At 44.1% G+C, this 22,743-nt stretch overlaps 1 protein-coding gene across 2 annotated transcripts in view; it reads right to left on the bottom strand.

The window, feature by feature from the left end:
• Positions 1-22,743, bottom strand: part of RGL1 (ral guanine nucleotide dissociation stimulator like 1) — a 151,478-nt gene that overhangs the window by 35,814 nt on the left and 92,921 nt on the right. For both annotated transcript variants that reach the window (XM_023754727.1, XM_014456805.2), the window contains exons 5-7: positions 7,209-7,393; positions 3,918-4,042; positions 2,049-2,264 (exon numbers count right to left, since the gene is read on the bottom strand). In XM_023754727.1, the coding sequence (XP_023610495.1) occupies positions 2,049-2,264; positions 3,918-4,042; positions 7,209-7,393 (526 nt within the window). The remainder of the gene's footprint in view (positions 1-2,048; positions 2,265-3,917; positions 4,043-7,208; positions 7,394-22,743) is intronic.

The following is a 22,743-nucleotide window of genomic DNA, read 5'->3' as shown; positions in this document are numbered from 1 at the left end:
AGGAGGTATCCTTTCAGGAGATATGACACCAAAGTAAAAATGTAGCAGCAAGGCCCGTCCAAGAAAATATAGTCATATTTGGTCAGAAATTTTCTCTGCGTGTAAAATCATCAGTTTTCAAACACTCTCTCAGTAGAAATTGACTGTGATTATAATGCAGGAAAAGTCAAATAAATCTTGGCAGGAGACCAGTTGTGAGCTTCATTATTCTAAGTGAGCCCACACAAGTTCAAGGGACACAAGCACTCAGTATGAGGAAACTGCTTCACCAAGAATAAGAACCCTTGGCTTTGAAATACCATGAAATCTGGAATATACTTCAAATTATTCCACTCGCATTTCTTATTACCACATAAATGCACCGTCTATATTTAATTTGGACCAAAAGCCATTGTTTGAGCCACACTGTTTTATATACAAATGCTGTATTTTTGCTATAGATTTGCTAAGCAGCTGAATGGATTAAAGGTAGACAGACTATTTTCTTTTGAGACATGTAGAAGACTGCAAATGATATGGCATTTATGGCAAAAATACTTTCTTATTCTAAGAAGACAAATCCTCTCGATCCCATGCTCTTGATCATGCTCTATCAAAACTTGTTTTTGTAGCTCTTACTTGTTGAGAAATAAGCTCAATTCAGGAAAGGAAAAATCGACATTGCATGAAATATTCTTTGTTTCTTACTTTTCTCATATACTAAAATGTCTGTGCTAACAGACCACCTAAAAACGCAAAATAAGGCCAATTCTCTGGTGCAATGATGGCCCTGCTCTTTAATTCAAGACAACTAAAAAGAATGTGAAAAAGAGAGCATGTGAAAATTTAAGCATTATGCCCTATAGACCATGGCTTAATGGGAAAAAATAGATAGATAGATAGATAGATAGATAGATAGATAGATAGATAGATAGATATAAAAAGCAAAATGTGTTTTTGTTGAGGGGTGATCCATATAGCCTAGAATATGAACTAATGAGATATTTACTTAATAATTATTTTTCAAAATTGTAAGTTATATGGCTTTCGCTGAGATAACTTCTTCCTAGGAAAAAAAAACAAAAACTACCCAATCTTCAAATATCAAAAGTCCTAGCTATCATTCAAGCTACATGTAAATGTCACCCTATCCAGGAAGCCTTCCGCGATTGCTCCAGTCAGAGGGATTTCTCCTCTGTCCACTCCTGCAGCTCTTATCTCCCAGCGCCCTGCTCCTCCCCTGCCTGGGCTGAGATCACTCCAGCAATCTTAGCTTCCTTGCTTGACCTGTTACAGACAGACTCCTGTAAGACCAAATTAATTGTGCTTATCCCATCTATGTCCCCAAAATACATAAAACTGTAGCTTATACACAGAAGTTCGTGAAATATTTGGTGACCAACTGACTCAATACTGTTTGCCTTTTCTCAATGATGAGATAATGATAAGTGAAGGTCACATGGCATATACTAGTAAGCGGCTGATCCAAGAGACCAGACTGACCTTAAGTGAAATGTAATTCAGGCCTACAAATAGACGCTGCCCCTCCAACGTCAGAGATAAGGCTCTCGGAAAAGCCCCGGATTAATGGGAAATCTGTGTATCTCAGTCCTTTAGAAAAAAGATTCAGGATTCTGAGAAGGTCCCGGCTTTTCAAATCTGCTAAAGATAGGGTGCGTGGGTAATCACTCTAGCTGAAGCGCAGTCTGTTTGACACTTAGACTATCAGCTTATATTTACTGAACCCAGGACAGAACCGACAGCCTGTGACTACGAAGGAAAAAGCAGGCGGAATGTTTCACCCTGAAGGAGAAGCAGTGTGAGGCTCCAGGAGCAAAATGAAGCAAGCAAGGAAAAACAGGAAAAGGAGGAAAAGTAAATAAGCTCCCAAGTTAAGAAAGACAACTTTCTTACTTCCGAAGAACAATAACAATAACAAAACCCAATGGGCCCTCACATGGAAAGGTCTTTCGATGGCCTTTCAACCAGATGGAAACCGTTTAAACACAGTGATGAAGCAGAACCCGATATCGACGAAGCACAAAGAATATTTAAAAAGAGACAATTACATGAGCAATGTTAATCCACTTCTCGATGATTCTGGCTCTCTGCTGAGTTTTGAGGTCTTTGCCCCCCAGGATGGTGCTGACCACGCATTTGGTGAGGGTATTAAATTGAGAGATGGTAGCGCGGATCGTCGGAGCCAAATGTTTGTTTTCCTTCTTATCCCTTTGAGACCAAATGCAGCCCAGGCAGTGGTGAGGCACTACTTTCTTGAATAGTTGCTAGAACAAAAGAGGAATTGACTTTAAGGACAACACAGACATTTCATGTGGCAAAGTACGTCATCTGGGTGATCTGTAAATTGCTATTTTTTTCAATGGACAAATAACCCTTTTCTACTTGATTTGCCTCATGGTGTTCATCTCAATAGACAAAAGTGAATAATTAATACATGAACTGGTCAGAAAAGCCCGCATGTTCTTTCTAAATCTGCTCAACTGAAGAAACGAAACACAATGACCAAAAGAAAATCTAAATGCCCAAGATCATTTTAACTTTTCTGTCTTCGAAGGAAAGCCAAGTAAAAATCTATGCTTATTTTTGACCTCTCACTTTGTAAGTTATATAAATGTCTAATTGCTATGCTGTACACCTGAAACTATAATAATATTGTATGGTGACTTTAATTAAAAAATTAAAAATTTTTTAAAGATTATTTTGACCTCAAATTCATATCCATGGTGCTTTCTGGGCACTCATGACCATGAATTATGGACTATTATGAATTATCACAATCGTTTGGGCTCTTCTGCACTTACCACTTTGGGGAAAGCAATAATAGTCAATAATTTGTATGTATTATGAATTGTCTATAATACATATGAATGCTCAAAGACCACCTGAAAAGTGACCCACCAAAATACAATACGTGCGACATTCATTGAAGTCACTATCTCACATTATTTATAACGAAGAAGGTAAGAAGCATATAAAGGGAAAAGCTACTCAACGTCAGTCACACACCAAAAGGGATAATGAGGGATTTGAAGCCTGGCTTTGAGATCTTTGCCTAAAAGTCATAACCAGTGACATTTCCCATCTTTCTCTTATGCTATCAAGAGAACAATCACAAATTTGTTGAACAAATCAGATTATCATTTGTACAACAATTCAATATGAGATGTCCAGGGTTTATATGAAAAGTGGGAATATCAGGATTGACTTTACACAGACTGTGTTTATTTGCGTGCTCTAGGTGGAAACGTCAACTTTTGATGCTGCTTTTCCCAAAGTGGTAAATGCAGAAGAGCCCAGACGATCGTGATAACTCATAATAGTCCTTTTTTCTTCCAGGGGTATTTATCAGCTAAGGTTGAGCTACGAAACGTGGCTGACGTAATCAAACATGTGCAGCTAAAAAAAATATGCGAACTTCAAAGGTGCAAGAAGCCACATGTGGAAATGAGCTGCCAGATAGAGTCACATGTGGATTCGGTGGATTTATGTGATCCTAACTTACACTTTGACCCTTTTACAATCTCCCAAATAAACAGTTCAGAACTTGAAATATTTATGAGCTTAAAGGGAGAGAAATGCCCATGGGACAGGGCAGATTTTGTTTCACTAGGATTAAAATTCTTGTTTCCCTCTGTGTATTGAGTGCCAAGGAAAAAGCACCTTCACCCAGAACTGCAAGGAGAACTTAGGCCTGAATTATTCAGATGATTGACTCAAGTCACATTTTCTCCCTGAATTTACAGGCACAGCCTCACAAGGATTTGAAAAGACTTAAATCACTTTGCCCCCTGCCCTCCCGGCCACCAGTACTGTCACCAACACGAGCCCGCCCCCCGCACCCCACCCCACCCCCACCCCCCCCGCCGCCCCCGCCGGGTGGTAAGCAGAAGCATATCTGAGGCTCAGAGAAGACTTACTGCATCCATATAGGTCAGCTGCTCTGCCACAAGATCCTCTGAGAAGCACGTGAATTCTGCAGACCCTCCGGCCTCCGGTTCCTCTTCCTCTTCCAGGCGGCAGGAGATGGTGTTGGCAAACCCATCTGTTGACAGATGTTGAAAAAGTTAGTTAGTTGGAGCGACTGTATATGACCTTGTTTATGGAGTTCAACTGAACGTCTCTCTCTTAGGAAGGAAAGGGTGATTCCTTCAGTAAACCCATAGGGAGGGAAGAGCAAGCACAATATACCCGAGTGGAATGAATGGAGGTCTTCACCATCTCTGCTTGTTCTTTGATTCTTTATCAAGTTTAGAAGCCTCTGCCTTTGACTAACCCCTGCCTGGTTCCTGGGCCAAGGATTGAGCCAGGTTAGACAAAGTCTAGAGAGAAGCAAAGCTGGGCTCCATTGAGGTGCTTACCCTCATCCTGGGCTCCCTCAAACCCTCTGGTCAGCTCAAGGACTAACCCAACTACTTCCTGAATTCCCAATATGACATTCTTAGTTACTGGGCCATTTATGACCAGAAGCCTAGAAGGACTGGATGTGAAGGCAGGTCAGGCTTTGGGGAGTAAAATGGGCCAATTTGGTGTCAGAAATGCTGATAAAGTCCTCAGAAGCCTCAACAAGGCCTCAGAATTCTCAAAATGCTTGGAGTAGCTTTCAGCTTCCACCTCAAGTTAAATTTGCATGACAAATATGTTTAAACTAAATTCAGCCCTGGCTGGGTGGTTCAGTTGGCTGGAGCAATGTCCTGTACACCAAACAGCTGTGGGTTTGATCCCTGGACAGGGCACATAAAACAGGCTGTAGGTTCGATCCCCTATCAGGGCACATACAGGGGGTGACTGATCGATGTTTCTCTTTCTCCCTTCCCCTTTCTCTAAAAATCAATAAAAACATATCCTCCAGCGAGGATTTAAACACAAACACAGAAAAACAACTAAATTCACACTGAGCCTTATTATAGGTAAGATCATCACTTAGCACAGCATGGAGGGCACAGGCTGAGTGAGTAAACGTCACTGCAATCACCACCTAGGACTGCAAATCCCACCTGGAGGACTCGGCACACACATGGAGCAGGACCTCCGGGATCCATGCTGCAGAGGGAGCAGGATGAAGCCTAACCAGCCCCCCTTCCCTGGAACCTTTTCCCAGTTCCTGGCTGATTCCCCATCTCATCCTCTTCACACTCCTCGCTGTCCTCTCTGTTCAATCTGTCCTCAAGGGAAAATACCCAGAGCTCTGTATTCAGTTACCTCTTAGCAGAAATGTAATGTGTCACTACTCCCCCAAAGGTTTACATTTTAAGCCTTTCCTTGCTTTCTTTGTAGAATAAAATCTTCTAGGCCCCGTGGATCGAGCTGCGGTGGCCTTTTCTTAGTTTTCTCGGGGGAAGGGGGTGCTGAGATTGAACCCTACATCGCTTCCCTTATGGAGGTGCCAGCTCTGATGACAGGTATCGGTTTAAGGCCACCCCTCTCCCCAGAGTTGAAGGCACTGATGCGAGTGGGGATGGGTTATGCGTGGAGAAAGAAGAAGGGGGTCACTGCCTGTTCCGGAGCCTGGGACACACACAGGCACGAGCTAAAGAAAGCTGAAACCCCACGGTTCCACCGCTTGGCTTGCACACAGCCCTGGTGCTCTCTCATTCTGTGGAGGAAGAAGACATTTGAAATCCCGAACCCTCTGGCTAGCTACTATGTAAGTCTGTCTCCACCCCTGCAATGCAGAGGCCGACCCACTCCCGCCGAGCGGTGTTCGCGGTAAGGCCTCATCTTCCCTCTCATTCACCCAACACTCCCAGGGGCCTGCCATGGGCCTTGGATGCTGCGGAGATGACATGGTCCTTTCTCTCCGGGCCCAGACCACAGTGCTTGCTGTTGACTTTCCAGCAGAGGCGAAACACACATGGGAGAGGTTGTTGCTTTTGCCGGAATGAAATTGGGTAAAAGACGCGCATGGGAACCAAGCTCCTAAAACTCCTTTTCAGTAATGGCTCCTGTACTTAAACATCAGTTTCGAGCTTTCTTGATAAAAAATAATGTCCAAACTTAGAAAGAAGTCATTCTGGGCTACTGAAAGCCTTCCCAAAGCCTGCCAGTGAGCTCTGCCTCCAGTCCCTGGTAGGAACAATGAACGACTGGTCCCACCGGTTCCCCAATTAGGCCCAGAGCCAGGGGCAGCCCCAGGGAGAGCTGGGCTCTAACCCAGCCTTTCCACTGCGCACAAAGGCAGGCAGGGAGGCCCTGAGGTCCAGGCTGGAGGAGCGCCCCTGGCATTCAAACATTCCCGGCAGATGAAGTCATCTGAGATAGGAGCGCTTGGCAGGCAGCTTCCAATGATGCAATTGTGCTTCCCCCTCGCTGGTCCTCCATAGCAGAAAAAGTTGAGCAGGTACTGTTTGGGATTTCAGGGTATTTTCTTTGGCGCTGAGGCCGCATCCCTTATCGGTGTGGCGGAACTGTTTCCTTTACCCACTGAGGAAATCGGGCGTCACTTCTGGGACATGCCTGTCAGGAGTTCCAAGTGGGTCAGGCGTCATGGCAACCAGCACCTGGCACGCCGGTGGGGGTGAAAACATCACGCTGAAAGCCCGTCCTAATCTCTCTCTGGCTTTCTGCAACGCCTGATAGTTCCAGGACCTGCGGTGGTGGCTCTTCCTTTGTCCTTGAAAATAGGCAGTCAATTCTTCAAATAGGAAAAAACAGCCACGGAAACTTCCGCCGGTGAGGCCTTTGGAGACTCTGAATGACGGGAATCAGCCCTGGCCGGGGGCAGATGAACGACAGCGGTGCTTTTCGGGGAAAGAGAAACGCCTCTTCCCAGCTTTGGGGAGGGCAGGGGCAGAACTGGATGCCGTTCCTGGCCTGCTGAACGGGGCTGTTGTGTGGGATGAGTTTCCATTGGATAGGAGGAGGAGCCATCGGGCAGATAATAGAGAGCAAATTCAGGTTCAGCACAGTAACAGGAGATCACCCTCTTTATGATATTAGAAGAAACCCTAGAAAATGACTTCGCTTCTGAGTCCAGTTCCTCCCCTGTAAACGAGGGCGCCAGACTAGGTGGTCTTGAGAAGCCCTTTGCTCTAAAGCTCTAGGGCTCTGGAATTAGGCCTTGGATGACCTTGAGATTTCACCCACCACCAATCCCCCAGCAGCGTGTCCCTCAGAGGGAAGCCACGGTCTCCTGGTCAACAAGGGAGGGAGCACATTTCCTCAACGCGGCGCTTACAGAATCAGAACCCTGGGACCAAACCAGTACTCACTGTCCGCTTCCACCTCCTGCTTGTGAAACTGCTCAAGAAGGTTCTGTGCTCTTCTCTCTGGGTCAGAGCCTGGCATCATGCGTTTGAGATAGTCCAGCAGTTTCTGTAAGCAAGGGAAGTGAGGGGGCTCTCGGAAGTCCTCTCCACATTGGTCAAGCCAGGCCCGCAGGATAGAGGCGATTGCACTGGAAAAGAGAAACGGGGAGTCACTGCACCTGGCTGGTTGTGGGGACTCAAAACAGGCCCTGGACACGAGGACCAGCCTGGGCACACCCCAGGAACACATGGGCAGGCGGTCAACAGAGCCTGTGTTATCGTCGGAACTCACTAGTTAATATTAATAAAGGGAAGAAAGGCCCTAACCAGTTTGGCTCAGTGGATAGAGCATCGGCCTGCAGACTCAAGGGTCCCGGGTTTGATTCCGGTCAAGGGCATGTACCTTGGTTGCGGGCACATCCCCAGTGGGGAGTGTGCAGGAGGCAGCTGATCGATGTTTCTCTCTCATCGATGTTTCTAACTCTCTATCCCTCTCCCTTCCTCTCTGTAAAAAATCAATAAAACATATTTTAAAAAAATAAAATAAAATAAAGGGAAGAAAGCAAAGGGAAGTCAGACATTGAGAGCAAGGCACTGGGCAGCTTCACCGGGAGCTACAGCTTCACACAGCATGGTTCCTCCAAGGGGAATAACGCCCCTCCCTCCCCCATCAGGTACTGGGTTGTTGGGGGAAGCAGGGGAGATACAGGCACAAGTGCAGAAGTCCTGGTGGCACAGGGGAGGTGCTTGCCTGTCAGTCTAGCCTGGGGAACAATGGATTGGCTAGGGGGTGGAACCCATGAGAAGCGTGCAAAATCTTGGAGAGTTCATTGGTTAAGCTCCTGGTTAAAACCCCAGACAAAGGAGCTCTCTTGCTCCGTGACCCAGACTTGCCTGTGTGTTTGCATTCTCTGTCCATAACCATGTGGCCTTAAGCAGCCCCATGGCCCATGGCCATGCAGACCCCACACACAATGGACTGCAGCTGGGAACACAAGTTAAGCTAGCCAGGTGCTCTACTGGACTGGACTTTATTATGGAGCAGAAATTCTGGGCAGTGCCCTTAATTCTGTCCCTGCTGAAGACAACGTTGAACGTTTTCCATGGTGGGGCAGACAGAGATGGGACCTTGGAGGGGGGACCCCCTTCGTTTTACATCATCAATAAAGCTGACCATGAAACCCCATTCTCCCGTGGGTGCCTCAGGAAATTCATTCCTCAAGGCACCCCAAGATCTCTACTTCCTCCGGTAACAAAGCAATGCCAATTAAATTAAAGCACTTGAAAATAAGCTAACTACATTATATTATTTTAAGGAGCAGGGTGAAGACTGATAAATTTTTTTTTAAAGGACTATAATCCTTGGAAAAATCCATACAGGGCAGAAAAAGACATGCAGAAGAAGATTTAGTGAGTCTTGAAGCAACTTCAAAGCAGTCTGTGCACAAGGAGACTAAGTGTTGCCAATCCTGGATTCACTCAAATCAGAGATCACAAAAGCTACAGCCCTAGCATTTCAGGAATTAACTGACAGTAGGCTAGAAATCCGACTGATAAAAGGGTAGGTGCCAAAGATAAGTGCATACATTTAATTTTACAAAGATCACCAAGGTTTCAACATAAGAACCAAAAATGTCTTTACAAAGTTATCCTTTTGCTTCTCAAATTACAAGAGAAAAATATGTTTCGAGTGGGAGACATAGTATGACTAGAGAAGTTAGGTTGTGAGCGGTGAAGATAAACTTGGCAAGCAGAGCCATTGAGAAGGTGATTTCTTTTGATGGCTTAGCACAGTGGTTCTCAACCTTCCTAATGCCGCGACCCTTTAATACAGTTCCTCATGTTGTGGTCACCCCCAACCACAGAATTATTTTCGTTGCTACTTCATAACTGCAATTTTGCTACTGTTATGAATCGTAATGTAAATATCCGATATGCAGGATGTATTTTCATTGTTACAAATTGAACATAATTAAAGCATAGTGATTAATCACAAAAAAATATGTAATTATATATGTGTTTTCCAATGGTCTTAGGCAAGCCCTGTGAAAGGATCGTTCGACCCCCCAAAGGGGTCACGACCCACAGGTTGAGAACCGCTGGCTTAGCAGGTTGACTCCTACAGAACAGTTCTGCACTTCTAAAGGATGGATGAATTAATTTAATTAGTACCACAGTCAGCTAATATTTCTTAATATTTCAGTGAGAGAATACTCTTCCAATGACACTGATGGAAAAACAGGTGTAGAGGGCTAATAATTCACATAATACAATAAAAATAAAAAAAGAGCATCCAGCCCTGGCCAGTGGGTCTCAATGGTTACAGCATCGGCCCATGCAGCAAACGGTCCTGGGTTTGATCCCCAGTCATGGGTTGCAGGTTCGATCCCCAGCTTCTGTGGGGGTGCCTGCAGGAGGCAACCAATCCATCCAATCGATGTGTCTCTCTACACAATGTTTCCCTCCCTCCCTCCCTCCCTCCCTCCCTCCCACTCACTCCAAAAAAGCAATGGGAAAAATATCCTCAGGAGAGGATTAACAAAATTAAAAATTAAAAGATAAACAGCATCCAGCTAAGAACAAGACCAGTAACTCAATGACCCCAGTGACCCCTCAGAGCTTCATAAGATTAAAAAAAAACACCCAGGCAGAAATCCAAAATTACCAGTAAAAAGGCATTACATAAATTAATATGTCATTTACTCCTTTACCCCCATACTTGCTATCCTTAAAATTATAAAACTAATTATTTATAGACAAAAATGAATATTGCAAATGTGTATAAACTAAAACAGCAAAACATCTACTCCCCCTTCACTCTAATCCCATTCCCGTGAATTTCTGTTAACAGTTTGCAGTACATTCTTTTAGACTTTTCTATGGATATGGATAAGTGTGAATAGCTAGAATATGTATATGTAACCCAACATGGCTTTTCCCACAGATTAGTATGTTACAGACACCACTGCACTCACTACCTCTAGATGGTCCCATTTTTCAGGGCTGCGCAGTGTTCCCTGCACAGAGGCAACATAATTAATCAGTATTCTCCCACTAGCGTGCAAGTGCTGAGGCTATTTTCAGGTCCTCACAATTACAAACAACTACAAAGCGTGCATCCTTGTTTCCCTCTCTGTGTGCGTGTGTTTCTATAGGGCGCACTCTAAAGAAATTACCTCCAGGGAGAGATGCAGCCCCAGAAGGAAAGGGAGAAGGACTTAGTCCAGATTGGACGGGTCTTCAAGTGCGAAATGTGTCCCCCTCGGCCTCCTGTTTTAAACTAGCTCTGGTAACCTACTCATTGTACCCTCTGGGACAGCGCAGTCCCGCAGCTCAGCCTAAGAGGGCTTTGAAAGTTCACTACCAACCCAGACAGTGAATCAGCTAGAGAAAGCATTTTCATACAAGAGAAACGAAAGGAAGGAGGGAGAAGGAAGAGAAGGAGGGAAAGACATACACACACAGCGTGATGCAGCACGAAGCGACCCTGCCTCCTATCAGCAGCGGCCTATCCACATGCCAGGCGGGAGGCCTCCTGGAAAGGCTGGACCAGGGCCCAAGCTCACAGCAGCTCTGTGCCTGCCCGTTCTGAGAAGAAACTTTCCGTTCTTGATGGACGGACAAGCAGATAAAATGTGCAACTTGTAAGGTTTCAAAAAGGAAAGCCACATCACAGTCATGAGCTACCCCAGGGTTAGTGGCCAGTGGCTTTTCTGTCTTCCCATCTTGGTTCAGCTCCTGAGCTCTAACTACAAACTCACAGGAAAGTGTGACTGTTAAACCAGGGAAGCCACTGGGCTCTGGACACAGAACAAGAGAGGACACTGGGGAAGGAACGCCTGTGCCCTCAGGGAGGTGGGCAGGTCACGGAACTCCACTGCCCTGATCTGGAGCAGAGACCTGGTAATACCTGCTTTCCTCTTCCTGGCCGTGGCCACACAGGATTCCAGATGACATGATATCAGTAAGGACATTGGGAGATATCGGGGGAGAAGGCAGTCCTAAAACTACTCGCCACAAGCCACGAAAGGAAGGTACTGAAAAAAGTAAAATGGCTCAGTGAAGTCAGCACTCATGGAAATCAACAGAAAGAATTTGCCGCCTGTCCCAGAAAGAATGACAAACATACAAACCATGCTACCAATGCGGCGCCAGGCTCCATGAACAAACCCACCCACACCCACACCCCTGGGGCAGCCTCCTCAGGACCTATCACCTGGGGCACATAAGGCAGCGATACAAATTGCAGGACACGACTCTTAAATGACTGGTGGAAACTGAAGGAGGAATTTCTGAAACCAAATGGAGAGATTAAGACTGTGACATAATCTAAACTCAGAAGGGACAAAAGCCACTACATGGCTTCTTTTCCAAAGCCACCTTTGGTGGGTCACAGAACAAAACTCCCCAGTGCCGAGGGGACACGTACCTCTCAGTAAGCATGCTGGGCATGTGCCAGGGGCAGGGGGCCAAAGTGGAGAGCTGAAGGGACAACAGGAGTGCTTTTTCTGCCTCAAGCATTCTTGGCAACGTGCAACCTTTCTAACTGACGGCAAATTTCTGTAGAAGGAAGACGCTCATACGTCAATGTGTGCAACTGACTGATGCTGTTCTGAGATACTTCCTTCTAAGAAACAGACCTCTGGGGAGAATTAACTCACGAATTAAAGTGATACTTACTGAGTGCCCCTTGTTTTCCATATTCACAAAAACTAGTTACGTGATGAGTGTGTCACAACAGCAGAGCCTAGGGTCCCACCGAAGGATTTAACTTCAGAAAGATCTAATCTAATTAGGGCTTCGGGAGGACTTCCCTGAGGATATAATGTTAAAGCTCAGATAGTAAAGATAAGGAAGGGTGAAGACTGGGACAGCAGCTAAGCAAGGGCCCTGAGGTGAGAGAGAGCAAAATATTCCGAAGGGACATAAAAGAATAGAAATAGAGGAGAGGGCCCAGCTGGCATGGCTCAGTGGTTGAGCATCGACCTATGAACCAGGAGGTCATGGTTCGACTCCCAGTCAGGGCACATGCCTGGCTTGATCCCCAGTAGGAGGTGTGCAGGAGGCAGCTGATCAATGATTCTTTCTCATCATTGATCTCTCTCTCTCTTTCTCTCTCTCTCTCTCTCTCTCTCTCTCTCTCTCTCTCTCTCTCTCTCCTCTCCCTTCCTCTCTGAAATCAATAAAAATATTTTTTTTAAAAGAAATAGAGGGGAAGTATGAATCACAATGAGATTTGCTATACTTATTTGATTTCTTAGCCAAACAGACATCAATCACATTTAGTAATTGATGGTTGGAAACTAAGAGATGACTTAGCTGAGAGTTGCAAGGAAATAGTACAAAATTTTAGCCACATCCAGGGGCCCTCACTGCAGAGTAACGGAGCTGAGGTGAGCATTTAGGCTGATATTATGCCAAACCATAGATTTTTAATGCATAGAGATTATTTTTAAATCATATTAAAAATCCCATCAGTAGTAAAATACTCTAGAATTGGTAAAATGTTTAATAAAAACTTTTTTAGAAATGAAGTCATCTCTCTCATGATTTGTATGTAACCTCCAAGCCAAGAAATGGGATTACCACACAAAAGGAATAACTGTCCATTTAGAGCTCTTTTCTCTCCCCAGAAATCTGTTTAAGATAATAATTTATTGTTACTTAATCATCAGCAGAAGATAAGACATGAAACTATTTTTCAAAAGCAGCACAATGTTTTTCTATTTTAGGACATTCTCCCAGAACTGGACCTTTTCCTAATGTTGATAATGAAGAGGTAAGAAGATCTACGTGGCGTGCGACCCTGCCGAGCCCTGAGGGTGGGAGCCAATGCACTTGGCCCTTCAGGGGAGAAGAGCAAAGTAACCTTGAGACTGACTGAGCGGGACCTTCCGCCTTGTTCTCCTAGTCACAGAACAGTCTTTGGGTCTCAGGGCGTTGCCGATAGAGGCTGCCTCCGAGACCCCAGCTAGATAGTTTTCTGATGAGAAAGAACAAGGGAAGGGACAGAGATTTTATTTATTTTTTCTTTTTTCTGAAAAAGCCTGGAGTGGATGGAAACATTATTATCTGAACTTGTCAAGGTCGTTTTGCAACGCCTTCTTGTACTTTCCAGGGTTCATTTTGGTACTGGTGGTGAGTAGGGATTAGAATACTGGGAAGGAAAGTGAAAGAGGAATTAAGAGAGGCCCCAGGGAAATAAATGCAAACAAAGCCAGAGTGAGAGCTAAGCACCAGAAGGCAAGTACAGGGTGCAAAGCCAGTGAGGGGTTGTGGGCAGTTGAAGAAGAGACAAAGTTCCAGGACAAGAAGAAGGGAGACGAGGGTGGTGATGGGAAGGACATGCAGAAATACCAGTAAGTAGAGTGGAAAGGGCGGAGAAGAGGAGGAGATGAGCCCAAAGCTAGCTACCCAAAGTCAAGGGTGTTTACCCACCTGTCGTTCATTCCCAAACTACATGTGCAGGCCCTGGCATCTGGAGGTAAATTTACAGAAACTGAAGAAAATTACTGTGCATAGACTTAACCCCATATCACCAAACCCTATGCACTGTGTCAGTGAGTGACTGCATTCCATTAGAAAAGGAAGAAAGCTAACAGGGCTCCTAATGCCCACTTTTCATGAGCAGCTAAGCACAGCTAAGTCTCTGGAGTGAGACTGGCTGGAATGCTGGTTCCATGGCTTACTAGCTGTAACCTAACTAACCTGTGTCTCAGCTTCCTAATGTGTAAAATGGGATAATAACAGATCCCTCCTCATAGAGTTGTTGTGAGGCCTAGAAGATACAATACATGTGAAGTGTTTAGACTAGTCCCTAGAACATAGTGAGTGCTCAAAAAATATTAGCTATATGTATTACTTTAAACAAGAAGTGAAGTCTGTAAGACTAGGACTAAAGGCAAAAGGAACTACACACATGCACCACACTGTAGCTGATGAAAGCTGTTTCCTACTGCATGAGTTAACAACTCTGATACTGCTGGGTATGTATACTGGGATTTGAACAGTTAAATAAATGAATGGCAGATGGGAGAAGCCAGCTTTCTCACTGTTGGAGAGGGAATTTACAAATAAGCAAGGGGAGGAAGCTAGAATAAGCCATGTGGTCATGGACTAGAGTCGGAGACATGAGTAAGAGCTCATGTTTAACAGAATATGGATGCTGATGGCTGCACACAGAAATATTGATAATATGTGTATTTATGTAATTAGTACACACATATATTCCCTAGCCCTGTCAGCTGCGAGGGCCTAAAATAAGTGACACCCTAGTAGCAATGAGCACACAGAGCACCCAGATTGTGGTTTCTTATTTCTTTTTTTAAGACTTTTTTATTGATTCTCAGAGAGAGAGGAAGGGAGAAGGAGATAGAGAGAAACATCAATGTGAGAGTGAGACATTGATCGACTGCCTCCTGCACACCCCCTACCAGGAACTGAGCCTGCAACCCGGGCATGGGACCATGGATTCAAACTGGCAACCTTTGCGTGATGGGACCATGCCCAACCAACTGAGCCACACCAGCCAGGGCCAGATCATGGCTTCTAATGCCATTCTCTAATCAAAGCAACTAGGTCTCCTTGAAGAAATGGCTAATTCCAGGCCTGGGATAGAAAAAATATAAGATGAGCCTAGAGCATATTGCAGTGCCATAAAGGAAGGAAGGACTCAAAAACACATGAAATAGCTTTCATGAAGCCCAGCAAAATAATAGAGTAAAGGAACCCACAATGACAGGAGCATTTCAAAGCAACACAGGAGTCAACCAAAGACCTCTTGAGGCCGGTTTGACATGCTTATCTAAGAGCTAAAGCTGGAACAATCTGAGCAACAAAATGAATAAAGAAGCATTGTATTATAACCCAAATATAAAATAAATATCTACGAGTCCACACGGATTTAAATAAATGATTGAATAAATTAATAAATGGGGAAGACAAACCTCCCATGCAGAAGTTTTCCGAATAAATTATACACTTTACCCTAAAAGAGGAAGTACAACTCCCTACTCTTTAAATGTGGGTTGTGCACAGTGGCTTCCTTCCAAACCATATAGGATGGAAAGGACGGGAAAAAGAAGATGTTTTCCATAGAGAAATTTGAAAAATACTACTTCCACCAGGTGATCAAGCCAAAATCAGCAGTCATAAATCATGCTGATAGCCCCGTGACCACGCCGATCTTCAGTGGCATGGGGAATTGTAATTTGACGTATGCCTGGAGGAAAAAAAGAGCTGGAATATTTGTAAAAAGCAATATGATACTCCCCATGCTTTATTTAAGTATTGTGTCAAAATACACAGAACTTGTTTTTGAAACTCTTAAAAAAAATCATGCTGATAGCCTGTATGCTTGATATCTTGTGATGAGAACAGCATTTTATCTGTTATTTCTTTCAGAGCCTCATAAACTCAGTCTAGTTATGAGAAAATTGTCAATCTAAGTGTGATAACAAGAAAACAAAGAGGTATCCTATAATACACTTGACCAGTGCTTATCAGAACCATTAGGTCATCAAAAACAAGAAAATCTGAGAAACTATCAGGGCCAAGAAGTGCTTAGGGCAGTGATGGCGAACCTATGACACGCATGTCAGAGGTGACACACGAACTCATTTTTTTGGTTGATTTTTCTTTGCTAAATGGCATTTAAATATATAAAATAAATATCAAAAATGTAAGTCTTTGTTTTACTATGGTTGCAAATATCAAAAAATTTCTATATGTGACACGGCACCAGAGTTCAGTTAGGGTTTTTCAAAATGCTGACACGCTGAGCTCAAAAGGTTCGCCATCACTGGCCTAGGGAGACATGATGACTAAATGTAATGTGGTGTCTGGGTGGGATCTGGGAACAGGAAAAGGACATTCGGTAAAAAGTAAGGAAATCTGAATCAAATATGGGCTGTAGCTAATCGTGTGTCAATATTGGTTCACTTATTATAATAAACAAACTATACTGACGTAAGAACAATAGGGGAAACTGTCAGGGAGGCATATGGGAACAGTGCTATCTGCTCAAATTTTATATAAATCTGTTGTAAAAAACAACAACAACATCTTAATTTAAAAAAATGGATGAACAAGAGGGTCCAACCTATGTACTTACGAGAAATATTCCCATTTTCACCACAGGGAAAGAAGTAGAGGCCACAGAGCATAGAGGTTAAGGCCTGGGTTAAATCCCAGATCTTTCACTTATTCACTGTATGACCTTCGACGTATGTGCTCCTTAAGTTCTCTACATCTCAGATTCTTCGTCTGTAAAATGGGACTATTAATATATACACAGAGTTATGATGGGACTATTAAAGGATATACAGAACTTAACAGAGCGACTATTCCTACTAAGTAGCCTATGAACTCTAGCTATTATTATTAGAAAGGGATATTGCGAACTCACCAAAATTATTTTTCTGGGATCTCAATAACTCACTATTCTCCAATTCTGCACAGTCAGAGAAGGGAGTTTTTATGTTGCGTATAGGCCTCTAATGAAAAACTTGCTGAGGCCTTCTATAGTTTTCACATTAGAATGGAATTTCCATTGGCAGTGACAGATGCTACCGGCACCAAGAACAGGAAGCAGGCACTCGGACTGATGGCCTGACCAACCTGGGCTTCCTTCTTTTTTCCTCACATCCTGCAACCCATCTCCTCCCCAGGAAACAAGCCTAACTTCCACATTCCTAACAGCTGTTTGGAGTCCTTTCTCAGGGTGTCCATTCAATAATGAAGCCCAGCAAAATGACAGAGGAAAGGAAATAATCCCCAATGGAAAGATCTCTGAATGCCAACAAGCTAAAACATTAGTCACAACAATAGTGATACTGTAACCTAGTTCTTCATGCACTTCTGCCTGTGGCCCTATTACTATGATACAGGCAAACGGGAGGGCAGGGGGCGGGGGGGGGGGGGGGCGGAGGAATGTTGAGCACTTGAGATCCCAATGCCCTTTTTCAAATGGCAAGCCCCAGAGCTAAATGGTGAGAAGCCCAGGTCTTGGAGTCAGCTGGACCTGAGTCCAAATACCAGACCTCTCTCTGAACCAGCTGCTTGACCTTAGTCCAAGCACATAACTTTTCTGAAGCCTCAGTTTCCACCCTGGGAGATGAGGACAGTATTGCACAGCCTGCCTCTGATGGTGGAGAGGACAAGGGCCCAGCGGAATGCCCTCAGGAGTGAGCACAGCAGACTAGCCTGTGGCAGTGGCCAGCATGGGGATGTGGTTACCATCGCTCCCGTCATCTAGGAGGCTGGAGGGGGAACCAAGTGACAGGCTGGCTGTGAGGTCTGTTGACCTTTCTCTAACCTGTAGGAAACCCTAGGAAATTCTCAGATGACTGATTTGCCGTCTTTTTGTATCACACATTATCAATGTTGTCATATTCCTTAATTGTTCAAAAAGTAATTACTGCTTGGAAGCCCACTCTCTTCCCTTAAATGCACAATTTTGATTCAAGATTTTAATGACTTTTAAAACTTTAATTTCTATGTTTCTTTTTCCAGTATGGACGTTTGAAAGACAATACCAGGCTCTTTTAAGTGGCATATTACTTCTCCATTTCTTTTTTGTCTTTGTTTTTTAACTTCTATTTTTTAAAAGTATTTCTTTCACATTATAGCCTTTACTTTCTCTAAATTTGGAGTTTTACATCTTCTTTTTGCTCTGTTGTTCACCCCTCTTTCTTTTCCTCATTTTTGTTACAACTCCTCAGATTAATTTCAATCGCCTTCTCAGGGTATGCGAATTTGCTGGAATGAATATTGGGAAGATTTTTAAATACTTTCCACTGCAAAGTTTCCCAGGAGTTAAAGAATCACAGCCAACTTTCTTTAGCTCATCTCCCTTTTCTTTAAAGTGTCTCCAATGTCTTGGATAACTACTATTTATGCGATTCTTTACCAGTGACTAAACTCTGGTGTCACTGTTTACCGATGCTGGGAAAAGATAAGAGGAACGACATTCCCATCACATCATCTGGACGTGTGGAGATGAGAGCAGCATGATTTCAACAGTGTCAGGATCTGCTACGGTGAAGAGCTTGGGCAAACAAAACATGGCGGTCCAGAGGGAGGTGAGGAGAGTCCATCAAAGAGGACACAGAAGCGACTTCAACAGTGGTTGTTAAAGAAAGGGAAGAAAATAGCCTCATTTCCCGAGGTGGTTTAAACCTCTTTGAATGAAGTGATGGCTATATATAGATAGTCTAATCTCAACTCCATTTCAGAGCCTGAAGGTGAGGGGTGCCCGGCTCTGCATGGAGAACACCCCTCTTTACAGTTTCTTCGCTCCTGAAATCGATAACTGCAAGGAGTCTGCACTAGGGAAAGTTTCCTTTTCCCATGGGCTTGATGTCATTATTCTACATAGACAGCACGTTATCACGTAAACTGTCAGCAGGAAGGAGGGAAAGGGCACAGGTAGAATGAGTGTGGGCAGAGGTTTCCTTCTGCCATAGAAAGTGAGTTTCCTGATTTCCAAATAGTGGCAACTCGGGGAATGTAGAAATAAACACAGTAGGTATTAGATCATCAGTTTAACGCTAACGTCAGAAATCAATGGGTGGCAAAGATCCCAATGTCTAGAAGCCTTGGAAGATGAACTCCTTTGCAATGGAAGGGATGCTTGTTCTGGCCAGATAACTTCAAAGGCTTCCGGTATTGCACGAAGCCGAACTGGGCACACTCGGGGCTTTTAAAACTTTAATTTCTATGTTTCTTTTTCCAGTATGGACGTTTGAAAGACAACACCAGGCTCTTTTAAGTGGCATATTACTTCTCCATTTCTTTTTTGTCTTTGTTTTTTAACTTTTATTTCTTTTTTGTCTTTGTTTTTTAACTTTTTTTGTCTTACAGGTGGGAGTTGGCACAACCCGAGTCTTTCTGAAGTGCATGAAGAACACTAGGCACTTGTGGTCCAAGACACCAGAAACCAATCTTTCATCCTGACTGTTTCATCTGTACTTCCTCGTTTTCCTTCTTTTAATTCTTTTATCCTCTGGGAGGTTGATTAGATCCATATTTAGAAACACAGGAAAGAGTGTTATCTTGGGACTTAGGAGCCTGCATAAAATGAAAGCCTAGCTCCATGCTTCCCAGCAAAAAATGAAAAACCAAACAATGATTGAACATTTTTCTGTTCATGGTTAAACCCAGCAGTGATTCCCCATCCCTAAAACTCTCCAAGACTGAGGGAAACTGCCCTAACGCAGGATGTTTACTTCTCCCTATGTCTGTTTCCCACCTGAAATCACAAGAAGACAGATTCCCAGCAAAGGAAAACAATGGGCATTTTGCCACTCCTTGTCTTACCCACAATGCCACGCTTTAGCTCAGCTCTTTATTAATAACCACAGTGAGTAGTTGTGATGCCACAATGAATAACAAGCCAATTTTTTCTTCCTATTTTATCCAAACTGGTTGCATGGTCTTCTCAACAGAGAGAAGCAGTTAAGGGTACCTTTCAAAAATTCAATATACTGCCCTAGCCGGCTTGGCTCAGTGGATAGAGCGTCGGCCTGTGGACTGAAAGGCTGCGGGTTCGATTCTGGTCAAGGGCATATGCCTGGGTTGCGGGCTCGGTTCCCAGTTGGGGGTTGTGCAGGAGGCAGGCAATCAATGATTCTCTCTCATCATTGATGTTTCTATCTCTCTCTCCTTCTCCCTTCCTCTCTTAAATCAACAAAAATATATATTTTAAAAACATTCAATATACTATTTGGACCACATCTCTGTTTCTGATATTCATTTTAATTTTAAGAAAGATAAAGAGAAAGCTAAATAAATTTGATCCTAGCTATCATTAAACCTGAAAGGACCTCAGAGCTCACATATTCCAAGCACTCATGTTTCAGATAAAGAACCAAAACTGAGAGAGGTAAAGGGACCAGGTCACATGGCTGGTCACTGACAGAGTGATGGAGGGCGGGGAGGGGTGCAGGGAGCTCAAATCTGAGTTCTCCAGGCTCCTTAGCCAGGGCCCCTAACCTTCCACCTTCCTTGAGGCTGGCACCTGGGCCACCTCAGCATTTGATTCTCCCAATTACAAGAAGGGATATGAACAAATAAATTGCCAAATAAGCATGGTCCTAATTTTACAAAGATTTATATACTCAAGATGGCAGCCTCATCACCATATAGCAGGATTTCTTCCCTAGGCACTTTGGACACATAGGGTCACATAATTCACTAGTGTACTGTAGAATGTCCCCTAGCATTCCTGGCCTCTACCCACAAGATGCCAATAGTGGCTCCCCATGGACCTGAAACCAAAATTTCTCCAGATATTGCCAATGTCCTCTGAGGGCAAAATTGCCCGTTGAGAACTCCCATATTGTCCTAGTTCCTGCACACCCCTCAGCCACCAGGAAGCCTTTGGTCTTCAGATGCCAGAGCTCTGGGTGATGCAGACGCTTTCAGTATGCCACCTATGGATGGAGAGGGCGGGCCCCTGACTTCCTCTCAGAAAGACAGAGCAGTGAACCCATCCAGTCACAGAATGATCAGGACAGAGTACGTTTAGAAAAACAGAGCAAAATGGTAAGGGTGAAATGAGGTGAAAATAATAAAAGGAGAAGTGGGAGGAAGAAGAACAGTAAGAAACAGCGGAAAGGGAAGTGGAAGGAAGAGAGAGGTCAGCAGACAGAGGGGTTTCAGAGTGCTTGCAGGACAGAGCAACCCGTTAAAAGAGAAAGGGGCATATTTCATCAGGCCTAATTTTCTAAAAACGCAACTCAGTCTGAGAAAAAGGGCCAAGGACTTTCCAGCAATTCATTGTGAGGCTTTAGGAAAGGACCATTGTGGCCAGATGACGGCCTGGGGGGAGTCCTGTGTGAAGCGCTTTGTAAAGGCCCCGAATGCTTAAGACCGAAGCCCTTTAAGACAGCCTTCCCTGGAGTTTCACCCACCTTACAGTTCCTGGTACACAATGAAGCTGAATGACGCTTTCGTTTTATAATAACAAGCCTTTAAAACACCGAGGGTGACTCTTCACAACCAAAGTACAAATCAATTTCTTTAACTACTACTTCCCAGAAACCTATTGAATCTCGAACACCCCCTGGGAAACAGCAAGGCGCTGGGCATTGTACGGATTGTTGATCTTGGAGAGCTCCCGCGGCTGGTTGAATGGAAGCTCTAGATCTGACTCAATTCCAAATGAGCGTGGATAGCAACACACTCATTTCTGACTCTGGTCAAGGTAACATTAGACAAGCTGACCGCTCAATTCTTACAGTACCTCTTCTTCTGTACATGCTTAAAAAGACACATCAGAGAAAGGTTCTTCTAAAAAAAATTACTATTGCAGTTCGTTTTCATGGATAAACAAAATGAATGACAACAAAAACCCCTCTAATCCTATGATTCTCAAACTTTAAAGTGCAGAGGACTCACTTGAGGATTGTTAAAATGCAGATTCTAATCTAGGTGGGGTGGGGCTAGAGATTCTGCATTGCTATCAAGCTCCCAGGCGGTGCTCATATGGCTGGTGGTCTGAGGACCACACTTTGAGTAAGAAGGCACTAAGTGTAATCCATTCTCCAAAATCTTCTATCTCGTAGTATTTTCCTCCTGTACAAATCCTCTTATGACGAATTGAAGCTCTTCATGATATAACCCCAATTTACCTTCAGCTCCACCAACTCCCTTCCCCTAACCCTATGTACTCTGAAGCAGCCACACCAATTAATTGTGTTGTTCCCTAAAATGTCATGCCCACTGCATGTGCCTGGCATGGCCCCACGGTTCCCTCTGCCTGGAAGGCTCTATCACCAAAATCTTCACCCTCCCCTCTTAGGACCTAAGTCAAATGTCACCTCCAAGAAGCATTCCCCAAGCCCTCTAGGAATAAGGCATTCCACTCGCCACATCTTGCACTTGGCATTAAAATATCTACACTGGTGTGTCCTGTTTTCTGGAAAGTTATAGCCCATCCAAGAAAAGTATAAAACTACTTGGAGCCTAATTTGGGGGTTTAAAAGACAGTTTCTAACCTTCATATCCCTGGCTCCTGAAGAAAGGAATCCATGGGTTAATCCTCTGAGATAAAAATTCCTTAGGATTTTTTGGCCCCAAAATGAGAATTTACTACCAGTGTTCCAGGCACTCTGAGATATATCCCACCTACTCGAGAGTATCACTGCGATGGTGGTAGCCCCCACCCCTGCATCGTGGATTTTTCCAGGTTGTCTCCAAGATCATCAGCATAAACAATCTCCCACTATAAAAACAAAACAAAACAAAACATATACACAATGAAAACACCCCCCCTTGCCCCTAGATGATTCTCCACCCCTTTATAACAAAACTCCAAAAAGTTGTCAAATTCACCATCCCCTTTCCCTCCCCTTCCATCCTCTCTTAAACCACATCTGTGCTAATCAAACAAAAGATCAAAGCATTGCAAAAGCAATAGTCAACTTCCCACACTCCTCTCACTTGATCTATGGGCAGCGTCCGCGCAGCTGGTCACTCCTCACCCTGAAACCCTTCT

Source organism: Myotis lucifugus, unplaced genomic scaffold, assembly GCF_000147115.1.
Source record: "Myotis lucifugus unplaced genomic scaffold, Myoluc2.0 scaffold_65, whole genome shotgun sequence".
NCBI classification, from domain to species: domain Eukaryota; kingdom Metazoa; phylum Chordata; class Mammalia; order Chiroptera; family Vespertilionidae; genus Myotis; species Myotis lucifugus.
This window is presented reverse-complemented; position numbering and strand designations above follow the sequence as displayed.